At 49.8% G+C, this 13201-nt stretch overlaps 1 protein-coding gene across 1 annotated transcript; it reads right to left on the bottom strand.

Moving 5' to 3' along the window:
* Nucleotides 1–10311: 10311 nt before the first annotated feature.
* Nucleotides 10312–10722, bottom strand: PIRT (phosphoinositide interacting regulator of transient receptor potential channels). The gene has a single exon (XM_065415119.1). The coding sequence runs from the start codon at nt 10720–10722 to the stop codon at nt 10312–10314; it is 411 nt and encodes a 136-aa protein (XP_065271191.1).
* Nucleotides 10723–13201: the final 2479 nt, after the last annotated feature.

Here is a 13201-nt window from a genome sequence, read left to right as displayed (position 1 = left end):
AGCGACCACACCTGCAGCGCCGCGCACTTGGCTAGGGCTGGCTAGAATAGCTTTTGGCCCCGCCTCCTCTACATATAGCACAAACCACGCCCACTCCTCAACAATTCCGCGTCCCGCGCCCACCTGGTGTATATAAAGCCTAGACCACGCCCATACCTCACATCAGCCGACCCTCAGTGCTGGGATCCTCCTGATTTAATGGCTTGGGGGGGGGGGCTGGAGGGCTCTCATCCCCCTTTAAGGGCTGTGCTCCCCAGCCCTGAGCTGCAGTGCTGCCATGGCTTTACACAGCTGGGGGGGCGGGCAGGGAAGGTTAGTAGTGAGAATGGGTAGAACTGGCAGCTGCCATAGCTGGTGACTGAACAGGAGCAGTGGTGAGCAGAGGGGATTTGTCACTCTTGTGTTGTTCCTATGAGGAGCTCTAATGCTGCTGCCCTGTATAATGCTAAGCAGTGCTGTGCCTCAGTTTCCCCTTCAGTAAAATGAAGATCATAAGCCTGTGCCTTTGTACATAGCTTTGAAAACTGGAGGAAAATCTATGCCCCTGAGAGATGCAATTAAGCAGACTTGAGCCTCGGTACAGACACTGCTAGGTAAATGGAAGAATTCTTTTTTCCACCTGGCTACTGCCTCTCAAGGAGGTGGATTTACTACAGTGATGGAAAACCTCCTTCCGTGACTGTACTAAGTGTCTAGACTACAGCGGTGTAGCTGTAGTGCTGCAAAAATTGCAGAAAGCGATGTAATTTCAAGGGCCACAATCTCCGTTTGAATGTGTCGCTCCAGAGCGGAGATGCCAAGTTGCATGTCTTAGTACTAGCATCTGCAACCCTTACCTGCTCAAACCCACTGTAACCTCTCAGCAGAATTTAGACTCTTCTTGGGCTTATCTACTCATGGAGTTATTCAGGAACAGCTATTCCTGAATAGCAGCATGTGTGGATGCTATTATTCTGGAATAGGAGCACCTTGTTCCCGTTTAGCTTGACCCATGGTTAACTTCATGCATAGATAAACCCTTAGATTGTCAAACCAGGATGAGCTGTATCAATGCAAGTTAGTTTTTAGGTGGTGAGTCTACTCTAGGGGTTTGCATCATGTTGCTATGGTGGGGAAAGTACAGATTGTAGACAAGGCCACAGCTTTCCAGCTTGCCAGAAATGGGGTGTGTGTATGGGGGGGGAGAGCTATTACTAGGAACTGTATGTAGGGACTGAGATTTGGGGTGAGGCTCATGGATTTCTTATTCAGATTCATTTGGTGCCATATACAGACAGTAACTAACAGTGTATTCAGTGTAAGGAAACACACTTTTTGTTGCCTAAAGGTGCTTGTAACAGAGCTGGTCAGCCACTAATGGGTGAAGAAGATATAGATAAACCCAGTGATTTGGGGAGTGTTCAGCTCAATTTGATCACATTCATCTTCTATAAAACATTGCAGCATTTCCCAGTAAGAGCCCCCAACACTGCACCCTTGTCAACTTTCCTATTTTGAGGCATTACTGCAGAATACTCCAGCACTGATTTATAAAGCTGACAAAAATCCACAAACTGTCTTATTTAAAAAAAAAAAATCAGGACCATGTAACTTTTACTGGTTAGACATAGCAAGAACCAGTAATCTCCAAGGTTGCAGAGAAGATATAATCCAAGCAAACACAGAACACGTGGTCACAGATTTTCCAGCACAGAGCATTCTGGTTTACTGTGGGCTCTGAAGAGAAGCACTTATTTGGTGCCTCAATCTTGCATTGTATGTAACCCCAGGGGCAATTGCTAATTGCTCTGTTATCACTAATTAGTTACACTGTCATAGATTCCAATTGCAAATCTTATCCAGGGATGGTATCTCTCATCAGGGCTAAGCCTTGATCCAATCCCTGCTGGAGTCAATAGCATGGCTTAATTTTCCCTTTCCAAATGTGGTCTGAGCACCCACTGCTCCCTTTGAGTTCACTGGGATTTGTGGGTGCTCACTGCTTCTAAAAACCAATTGCTAATCTACCAGCTGTCTAAAGGGCACACAGAAGGAGCTCCCAAATGTGTTAAACTTAACGGTTGTTTGCTGCGTTGTAGCCATGTTGGTCCCAGGATATTAGAGAGACAAGGTGAGGGAGGGAATATCTTTTATTGGACCAGTTTCTTGTCTCTCTCCCCAACAGAAGTTGGTCCAATAAAAGACCTTGTCTCTTTAAACTTAAAGGGACAGACACCATCCATTTGCAAATCACTCTGAAAATATTTAACCTGTGATTGTGAAAAGAAACAGATCACTAGAATGGAGACATTAGAGAAAAAAGCATTTGTCTCTGGTTTTCAAGGTGTTTACGCTGTGAATTTGTTGGCGCTTTGTGTCTGGTCTGTTTCACTGTTTCTCCTGAGTAATCAGCTGAGCTCAATGGGGCCAATGTGAGTAAAGTCACTGGTGTGGAAGCATTGGCAAGATCTGGGCCTCATTGATTTATTTGTATTGCAGAATAGCCAGGAGTCTTAATCAGGACCCAGGCCTCCATTGTGCTGGATGTTGGACAAACAGAACAAAGGGTTGGCCCCTGCCTTGGTTTTCCCTCTCTTTGTGCGGGTCTTTCGCTCAGTAACAAGGGACAGAACATTTTCTTTTTAAGTACAAAAAATGTGACTGTAGAAACCAGAGCCAGTGGCAGGGGGCTCAGGGATGAAGCCAACAAGTGGAACTACTTCAGACTCACCTTTGGAATCTGACTGGAGACTAGAGTGCCCCTTGAAAGACACAGCTTGCCTATTTACATGCTGCGAAGGGCTGGGGTTTGTATTGTGCACTTCCTAGTTTCATTCAGGATGCAAAGGGCTGGTATTTTAGACCAGATGAAAACCAGGCTACACTGGAAATCTCAGGAAAAAGCCTGTTCCTGTGACATTACCTGCCCAGCCTCCAGACAAAAGAGGTTGGAAAACAGATAAGCATCTGAGAAGCATCTGGACTTTTAGCTTTTTAGGCATGCTGAACCTCTGACCCTTTGGCAGTTCCCCGCACATGCCAAGTTCACCCAGGATACGAGACTGCTCCCATCCTAGATGATTCTTCTGCTGCATATGGCTTACAGAAGATCATGTCCATAGAAGTGCTTTAAATGTCCTCAGCCAGGGCATTTTTAAGTAAACAATTTCCCCTTCTGTGCTGGCTTCTGCTGAAACATGATATTCCCACAGAGTCAGTGAGATCCACCAGAAAAATCAAGACTACCTGCATTGCTGCAAGACCTGGCTTCTGACAGAGGGGAATTTCCCTGAGCCTGCAGGCCCGCCACTCTTAAGAGATAGCACCCGGCATCTCTGGAGGGCTGTAGTGCCATTGGGATCTCACGTCCTCTTGTTGCAGCTCTCACAGCGGTGTCATTTTCTGCTCTGGGTGTACTTGGGCTGCAGAGTCTGTTGTTGTTCATGTTGGGGCCAGGTCTACACTAGAAGTGCTTTACTGGCATAGGAATACCAAGGTACTACACTTGCAAAGTGCTTCTAGTGTGGCTGCAGCTATACCAGAAAAGCTGAGCATTTACCACTGTATCGAAACTGCCCCCCACGAGTGAAACAAGCTATACCAGTAAAAGTGCAGCCTTGCTGGTAGGGCTGTGTCTACACTAGGTGCTAGTCAGGGATCACACTTTTTCCTATCCCTGCCCGACATGCTGGGAGAAGTCTAATGTAAGCATAGCCTAGGACTGAAATAGAGATTGGATATCGATAGGGATATCAATCAGCATATCCCGAGTTATTGTGATTACTGACAATACACATTTTGGAAGGGACATTACATCTTGCATGAAAACGTGAGGAACTAGCTTTTCCAGAGGTGGTTACATTGACTCTGCAGTAAACAGAGACAGGTAAATACCTGAGGCCTGGGCTGCTCTAGGAAAGTGGGTCGGTATAACTGTCACTCTGGGGTGTGAAAAATCCACACCCCCGAGCAACGCACTTAGTGACCTAACCTCTTGTGTAAACAGCACTATGTTGACGGGAGAATTCTCCCATTGACCTATCTACCTCCTCTCGGGGAGGTAGATTAGCTATGCCGACTGGAGAAGCCCTCTCCTGTTGGCGTAGGTAACATCTTCACTGAAGCGCTACAGATGTGCTGCTGCAGCATTTTAAGTCTAGACAAGCCCTGAGGGCTGGGATGTAGGTTAAATACATGGAAGGGTTTCTAATTTTTGTGAGTGAGTGAGGAGTGTTTGCAATTTCTGTTCTTGGGGAGCCACTACAATCCACGCCAACATCAAGGACTGACGTACATTTTTTACAGTGAGACTAATTAACCGCTGGAGCAATTTACTAAGAGTTGCAGAGGATTCTCCATCATGGGCAATTTTTAAATCAAGATTGGACGTTTTTCTAAAGATCTGCTCTGGGAATTATTCTTGGGAAGTTCTGTGGCCTGTGTCGTGCAGCAGGTCAGCCTAGATGATCATAATGGTCCTTCTGGCCTTGGAATCTATGAAAAATAATGGGAAGATACTTGGATTCCAGCAGCACCTTGCTGTTAACATGGAAGTAGACACTGGATTAGTGATTCCAGCTCTCACACACAGGGGTGACACTGATCTTTGGATCCAGGCTCGGAAAGGAATATCCCTTCAAGGCTGGCACTCTAGGGCTGCCTCCTCCTTCTGTGGGCCCCTAAGCAGGGATTGCCTGTTAGACTGAGATGGGTATGTGCCACGGATGAATTCCCTGTGATGACAGGGGCGTCTCAGGCATGGTGCCCACACTTGTTTCTTCCTCTCTTCCCTCTTTGTCTGCTGCACAATCATTGTGTTTGCATGCTCCAGCATCCCCAGGGGATGTGGCCAATATACAGTAACATGGATCCCTGTAGAAGTGGACAGCAAGGGTGTCAAATTCAGTGAAGTTACACTAGGGATGACTTTGGCCCCCTCTATGGTGAAATGAAACCCGATTCATAGTAAGAGAGGACACACAAACACAAACAGACATGGCACCTGCTTTTGGGCTTGCCTCTGCAGATGCTAGGTGACAATGGGCTCAACCCTGCGGCCATAACCCACATGCATAAATGCTGCCTGACTGCGCCCTGACTTTTCTACTTGTGCTAAAAAAGAGAACTTGAGCCTTCCCGAGAAGATTTGCATTAACCGACAGCCTAAGGTTTAAACCGGGGGCGAGTCGTGCTCAGCAGGTTTGGCTGGGTCACGACCTTTCACGTGCACATTTGAACTGCTGATGCGCAGCGGTAATGAGTTTTGTAACGAATTTCCTTCTCTTTTTATAGAACAAGGGGAGGAGGCAAGTAGCATCTAACCTTGTTTTAGCAAGGGTTGGAGATAATCAGATTGGGCGTGTAACATGATACCTTCTTAAAACAGCGCTTATGCTCCATCCAAACTATTCTGGAAAGGAATCCCATACCTTTATTCTAGAGTCTGATGAGCTCTTTTTTCAGTCTTGCTAAATCCTTCACCACTACAACTTTCCGTGACCGTGAGTTCCACAGTCTAGTCACACGTTTCCTTTCCTCACTTTCAGGTTTGGCCCCTTTTAATTGAGGTGACTCTCCCTTGTTCTTGTGTGATGACTGGGAGAAGAGATGTTCCTGAGCTACTTTCTCTAGCCCACTAGTTATTTTATATAGTTCTATCATATCCCCTCTTATCTGTCTCCTCTTTAGGCTAACACTCCCAGTCTTTTCAATCTCTCTTCATAGGAGAGTTTATCTAGGCTCTCGATCATTCTCAACACCCTCCAGTTCTGCAATATCCTTTTGGAGATGGGGTGTCCAGTGCTGCACACAGTACGCAGATAAGGGGGCACCATTGATTATACAGAGGCATTACTCTGCTCTGTGTTATTCTCCATCCTGTTCCCTATGCATCCTAACGTCTCCTTTGACCAAAGCTGCACATTGAGCAGAGACTTTTAATTGAACTGTGTATGCCCTTTGTAGATCAATCAATAAAGACACCTGCTCAGTGTGAAGCTGCAGTCAAGAAAAGCAAACGATGTTAGGATGCATAGGCAATGGGAGGGGAATAATACAGAGCATACGATAACGCCTTTATATAAATCAATGGTGCATCTGGAAAATTCACCTGGGTAGAGGGGTCGGCACACGACCCAGGCGTTTCTCAAGTTTCACAGCAGCCCTGAGGGGTCCCGGGAGTAGTTCTTACTCACATGAGTAGCCCTTGCTCACGTGGGCAGTCTGTCTTGGATTTTTGAAAGCAGGACTGCTTGTGACCCCGGCAGCAGCATGGGACTCGAATGCCCTCTCCTCAGACTGGGCTGGGAGCAGCAACCCCTGGGTGTCTTTCCATCACCACAGTTACACGCAAACAACGAAGAGAGTTTGATCCAGTAGTTTATTCATTGCATTCGGAAATCAGGCACTGTTTGGCCAGAGCCACGTCCACCCCCCCAACAAGGCATTAGCAGGCACAGGAGTAAAATCAAGGCATGGGAGAGCTTTAAGAGGAAGCCACCCTCAGCTTGTCACATCCCGTGGGGAAGGGTGGGGACTCCTCTATGGACAATCCAACCACTTCAGAATACACGTCGGATGCCAGTAAATCAGCTGCCGGCCGAGCCTTCTGCCCGCGCTAAGGATGAGGTTGGGTGTCTGGCACGCATGGCACTACCATCCTTTAGCAGGCAGTGCTCCGAGCCTGGGGAGCATCTCAACCTCTTGGGTACCTCACCTCATCTGACTCTTCAAGGGGCAGCTGGCTGAGCTGCATTTATTTCTGGCAAAACTATCCTCAAGGAGACTCCCTGACAGAGTCCGAGTCCGTGGGCTGGATCCTCACCTGGTGTAAATGGGCAGAGCTCCACCCAAGTCAGTGGAGCTGCACCTATGAACGTCAAGTGGAGCATTCGGCTCTGAGAATCTGGAGAGAAGCGCAAAGCCGCGGGTTTGCTTGTAGGTACTGAGTCCCAGGCACCTTGGAGTATAAGGGATGTTAGCCTGCCAGAGGCTCTCCTTTGGCGTAGAGCTGAAATTTAAGGGAGAGGGGCAGGGCACATGGGTGGGAGTAAACCATTTCCATGCCAGCCAAGAAATGGCTTGGATTCCTTCGGGATCTGCTCATGGAATATTGAACACCAGAGCTAGGGCTATATACTTTCTTATCTTGAATCTTGGGCCCCCTGTCCACACCTGCGACCCACATTCTCTATTAACATGAAACCCCAGGGCTCAAACCAGAGCAGCATTCTCCATTCTCTGGGATCGATTAACCCTAAGGCCCCAGAACCCCTGCCCAGCCCCAGCACTGCACTTGCTGCAAGAGAGTGAATTTCAGTACATTAATGTTAATGCAGCTGGATCCTTCCCTTTGCAGCTATGGGCTAGACCCGGGTGCTGGTGTCCACGGAAGGAACTTTTGTGTTGTGGCATCTGGATTTATTTTTTGGTCGAATTGCTTTGGAAGCAGGCCTGGCTGGCTTAGCTCTATCAGCATTGTGGTAGGTACAGGGCTCTGAAGGAGACTCTCCTCTCAGCTCAGTTTAGTAACAAGCCCGATGGACTTGTATGTTCCACAGGGTAATTAGAAAACTGTCATTACCAGGAAAGAAAGTAGAGCTACAAATGCGGTTAGTGCAAGAAACACTCAGTATGGTCTGATCTCAGCCCCCTGCCCCAGACTCAATGGGAAGCTGTCTTTGGGTTCAGTGCAGCCCTGTCACAATGCGTGGCGTTCTGCACTCACAATGTGATCTTCTAATTGACACTCCAGTCTCTTCTCCAGCTTAAGATCCCTTCATTTCGCCAGCAGGGAACAAGCGCGTCAGCTTCTCAAGCAGCAGTCCTGCTCTGTGGCTGGGCCAGGGAAACGCAGGCTGTCCGCAGGGACTGGTGTCACTTCTCATCACTCCATCGCCTTGTAATAATACCTGGCTCTTATATGGCGCTTTTCACCAGGAGATCTCAAAAGCGTGTCACAATCTTCACAGTATTTATCCTCCCAACCCCCTTGTGAGGTAGGGCAGGAGGGGAACTGAGGCACGAGAGGTTGAGTATCTTGCCCAAGGTTGCACAAGGAAGTTTGTAGCAGAGAAGAGAATTGGATCTCAGTCTGCAAAGCCCTAGGCTAGCGGCCTAGTCACAGGATCCTCAATGGCATTATGACAACATGCAGCAGCTAAGGGTCTGCCCCTCAGGTTTGAAGGTCCGAAGGGATTGTTCAGATCACCAGGAGCGGCGGTAGTCTGATCACTTCTGATGTTTGAAACAAAATCGTTAAGCTTTGTGAAGATTAGAGGGGTTCTGCAAAACACAACCAACGCCACACAGACTTTCCTTCCTCTTTCTCCTAAGGAATTCGACTTGCCATCCAGGCTGAATGGCTGCATTTGGCTCAGTGAGGAGGATTCTGGTTGCAAAGAAGAGCCAGACTGTGCCTTTTCCATGCATTGCTGCCATTTGGTCTCTGATGAGCGTTGATCTACGTCAGAAACCATCCGGGGCTGTTATAATGCAACCTCACCAAAGCTAGAGGCGTCGGTGCGTGGCCGTGTCCTTACATGGGAAAAGGAGGGGTCTACATGCAGGTATTGGTTTACTCAGTGCTAAGAATGAGGCTAACCAGAGACACAATCCGATTGTGGTCGCTGAGTCTTCTCAGCTCCCATTGACTTCAGTGGAGTCAACGGCAGCTCAGCTGCTTTGAAAATCAGGCAATTTATGTAGGTGCCTAACTACAAACTAGGCGACTATTTGTAAAAATCTTGTCCCTAGTATCCAAACCAAACACCAATTGCACAGTTGGATTTGCAGTTGGGAAGCTGTATTTACATGGTTTTTTAAACTAACTGGGCCCCATTGAAAAAAGGCAACTACAATATTAACCAAAAATATTGGGAACGATTCCTGCTTTTGTAGGTAAATTTCCCAGGGTACATCATTATTAACAATAGGAGTTCAATAGACTTGAGTTAAACAAGGCATCTCATTTACATTTGCTCTTGTTCCGCCCAGGTGGAATGTTTGAGATTTCTGCTGTGCTGGAATCCATCATGACAGAGACAATCACTCCAAACCGAGATAAATATGCAGTTGGTGCAATACAGCCTTGCATCCAGAGACCTTGAGGAATGAAATTTTTTAAAGATAGTCTGTAAAATTGAACAGAGAAATGCTACTTCTGATGCTCAGTTGCTCTTCAGCTTGGCTGTTTAGGTAGAAATAAATATCACCCCACGCTTCACCAGAAAGTCGTGAGTAAGCTTTGGAGTAGCATTGCACACAGACGCTCGTTTCATAGTGACAATTATGAGATGAACTTCATACACATCCCCATCTAAATCCTTTCATTCTCAGCTGTGGATCTTGCATGTGTATCATTCTGGATGTATCCTCTGAGGTCCAATGCACAGTTGGCTAGAAAGAAATGATTCTGTTTGCCCTTGCAGAGCATTCTGAATGCACTGTCTCCTCCAAATCCCATTGACATATCCTGGCACTGTGGATCGTCTATATCTGTAGTGTTGTGCTTGGTCATCTTAGCAAGAGAGGGGTAGTAGCCATATGGCTATGGAAAACAATCCAATCCCTTCCTAGTGTAGCCCTGTTTCCTCTATTGAATCATAGAATCATAGAATATCAGGGTTGGAAGGGACCTCAGGAGGTCATCTAGTCCAACCCCCTGCTCAAAGCAGGACCAATCCCCAGACAGATATTAACACAGATATTAACACAGCACACCTTGAACAGCTGAAATCCTTTCAGGCTATACCCTGTCAGACCTGTCCTGTGACTCTTACTCACACAAGTAGTGGCATTCAAATCCATAGGACTGCTCCCATGAGTAAGAGTCATCCACCTGAGTAAAGGTTTACATTTTCTAGTGAAATCCCATTCATAGAAATGTAGAGCTGGAAGGGATCTTGAGATGTCATCAAGTCCAGCCCCCCGGGCTGAGGCAGACCAAGTACACCTAGACCATCCCAGACAGGTGTTCAGCAGTACAGGTGCCGGGTGTTGATGAATACAGTTCAAAGCTTTGTCCTCTATAAGACACAGTCAATGTTTGCAGGTTTGCTCAATATACAGTCAAGAGCAAAATCTAGGGCTTGAGCCCAACCTGCTTGTCTCAATGCCAGTATTCTGCTCTCCTAGCACATAGTGTGAAGTTTACTTGCCCACAGAGGACCTGCAGGGGGGTGAATTTCACCTATGGGGAGAGGAGAAGGTCAAAGTTGGGGATCCACTAGGCCTGTCTGAGAGCAGGATCAGGCCCTAATAATCTCATGGCAAATCCAGCCAGGCTGAAAGAGGCATTACTTGCCACCCGTGAGTGCTGAGCCTGAGCAGCCCTCAGCGGTTAAAGAAGAATGACTTGATGTTCTGAAAGAAGTGTGACTTCTGTCTCTGCCGCTGCTTCTTCCGGATGACGGGGATCCAGACGAAGCCGCAAACCAGGAGCATCAGCCCCAGGGACAGGAAAGCCGGGCCGCACATTTTGTAAACATTTTTATTGGTCTCTATGAAGCAGGACAGGCTGGTAACCACCACTCCAAAGAGGAAGATGGCGCCTCCGACAGAAACCACCACGATGGGCTTGTGGTAGATCTCCCACTTGTTCCTGGGCGTGTTGGTCCAGACGGACTCACTCCTGGAGCTGATGCACAGCGTGCTGGCCGTGTTGCTAGTAATCAAATCCTTGGATTCAGGGGACTTTTCACTCCCATCCAGGCTCTTGGGGTGGGTCTCCATGGTGCTGGGCATTGCAGGTCTGGGGGTTAATGCCTGAGAGGAACAGAAGAGGAAAATAGAGGGGATTAGCACTGCGGGGACTGAAATTCATTCACAAGGTCATGTTGTTTGGAGGGGTCATTGATTAGCTGGGGCCAAAGCCACCCCGGAGCCAGAGCAGAAAAAGTCCCACGGGGTTGCAGCTGAGAGAGGACGGTATTGCTCCTGTGGGAACACTGCAGCTTAAAATACCCCAGCTGGGCCCATTAGGGGCCCAATTGTGCCTGGGCATTGAGCAGGCCCATAGGAACCACCCACTCTTTGCCCCTGTGCATGGGACTGGCACGGTCTTTGCTCCATGGCTCACAAGAACCCAGCTCCCATTGGGGCACCTCGGTGAAAAGGCCAGTTTTCCAAGGGTGCTCAACACCCAGCAGCTCCCAGTGCTCTTGGTGGGAGCTGCTGGGCGCTGAGCGCTTTGGAATATCTGGCCCTTTTGCAATCACCCCTAGGGCAAGGCTAACAGCACTAGCCAGCAGCCCCTGCCCTGCCCTGCCCTGCCTTAGAGCAGCCAGCAGAGCTGACCAGGTACTGGGGCCAGTGTGTGCCACACTCTCAGAGCAGGCAGCAAAGGGCTGGGAGGAGCAGAGCTCGGAAAGGCCTGGTGGCCTGTGTCTCCTTTCTCACCAGGGCCGGCTCTAACTTTTTTGCTGCCCCAGTCAAAAAAGAAGAGCGCCGCCCCGCCGTAACACCCCGCCCCCCCCCGAGGGCTGCGCCGCCCAAACCCCTCCCTGCCCCAGCGCCGGGCCGCCCAAACCCCACCGAGCGCCTCGCTGGGTTGCCCAACCCCCCCGAGCGCCGGGCCGGGCTGGCCAACCCCCCCCCCCCCCGAGTGCTGGGCCACGCCGGGCCGGCCAAACCCCCGCCCCCCCCGAGCACCGCACCGGCCAGCCAGCCAAACCCCCCGCAGCCCCTGGAGCACCGTGCCGCCCAAACCCCTGCCACCCCAGAGCGCCGCGCCTTGCCTCGCCGGGCCGCTCAAACCCCCGGAGCGCCGCGCCGGCCAAACCCCTGCCCCCCCGAGCGCCGCGCCGCCCAACCCCCCCAGCGCCGCCAAAACACCCGCCGTGCTGCCCGGCTGAAACAAAAAAAAAAAACCCCAAAAACCCCTCGAGCGCCGCCCCGCCGAACAAAAACAAAACAAAACACCGCGAGCGCCCCCTGCCACCCCAACATTGGCCGCCCCTTCTAGGGTGCCACCCCAAGCATGTGCTTGGTCGGCTGGTGCCTGGAGCCAGCCCTGTTTCTCATACCCCACATTTCCACCTGGGCCCCTCTCTGCTTACCCCAGAGTGAGAGAAGACCCCGCCCATGAGACACAGGGACCCCAAAGTGCTTCACCAGGGAAAGTGTCATTGTCCCCATTTAACTAATGGGGAAACTAAGGCACAGAGCGGGGTGATGGCTTGCCCAGGTCACCCGGAAACTCGGAGAGCGAGTTGGGAATGTGGTGCACATACCAAACTGCCCAGTCCAGTGCCCTACCCAGTGGGCCATGCTGCCTCCTCGCGATCCTGGCGTAGGTAGGTGGTCCTAACTGCCATGGCTTCCACAGACATGCTTGCCCCCACAGGCCTTCTAACCCAGAATGCACTGGGGCCTAGAGACAGGCTTTCCCCAGCTAGCACCCCCAATCCAGCCTGGTTTGTTGCTGGGACCCACCCTGTTCAAATCTCCCAGCAGCAGTGCCGTCCTCAGACTAAATGCTCTAGGCTAGACCAGGCCACCTGGGGAGGGATAGATGAGAGGCCAAACAGAGCAGTCTGTAGGACTGGGTCTAACTTGGCCTTTGTGCTTTCTCCCTGCTTGTGCATCTGGGCAGCAGCTCGCCACAGTCAGATTTGTCAAGGCCACAGCAGCTAGCATGGTAGGCTGGGACTCAGGACACATAGGTTGTATTTCTGGCTCTGCCTGGGGCCTGCTGGGTGACCTTGGGCATGTTGCTTCCCCTATCCGGGCCTCAGTTTCCCCATCTGTACAATGGGGCTAATAATACTGGCCACCTTTACAAAGGGCTTTGAGCTCACTAGAAGAAAAGTGCTAGATCAGGGCTAGGTGTTAATACACAGCCTTTGATTTGCCACGAGGAGAGTGAGAGACATTTCTGGGCTGGTGAGTGGTTTGCGCTCCCCGAGGTGCTGTTAGCTGCAGGATCTGCTCACGGATGTGGAAAGCTCTGATTCTAAGTAATCCACACAGTGAATTGCTCTCGCTGGCATTGCTGGGGTCAGTGATGCTGCCGCCTCATGGGCCCCAGTGTTGCAGTTACTTTCTCACCAAATCAAGAAGGAAATCCATTTTCTCGGAAGCCCAGCAGCGTAATGCACAGAAGCCATTAGGATAAGAGGGAAAGTGGTGGGCTTTCTATAAACTGCTATTTCCACTGGGCTCCGATTGGTTGCTGGCTGTTGCTGAAACACAGAAAGCAGGCAGATTAACCCCTCAGTGCTCG

Source organism: Emys orbicularis, chromosome 13, assembly GCF_028017835.1.
Source record: "Emys orbicularis isolate rEmyOrb1 chromosome 13, rEmyOrb1.hap1, whole genome shotgun sequence".
Lineage (NCBI taxonomy): Eukaryota > Metazoa > Chordata > Testudines > Emydidae > Emys > Emys orbicularis.
This window is presented reverse-complemented; position numbering and strand designations above follow the sequence as displayed.

What these genes read in the sequence shown, in the direction of transcription:
- PIRT (XM_065415119.1), bottom strand. Translation starts at nt 10,722, where the DNA reads ATGCCCAGCACCATGGAGACCCACCCCAAGAGCCTGGATGGGAGTGAA.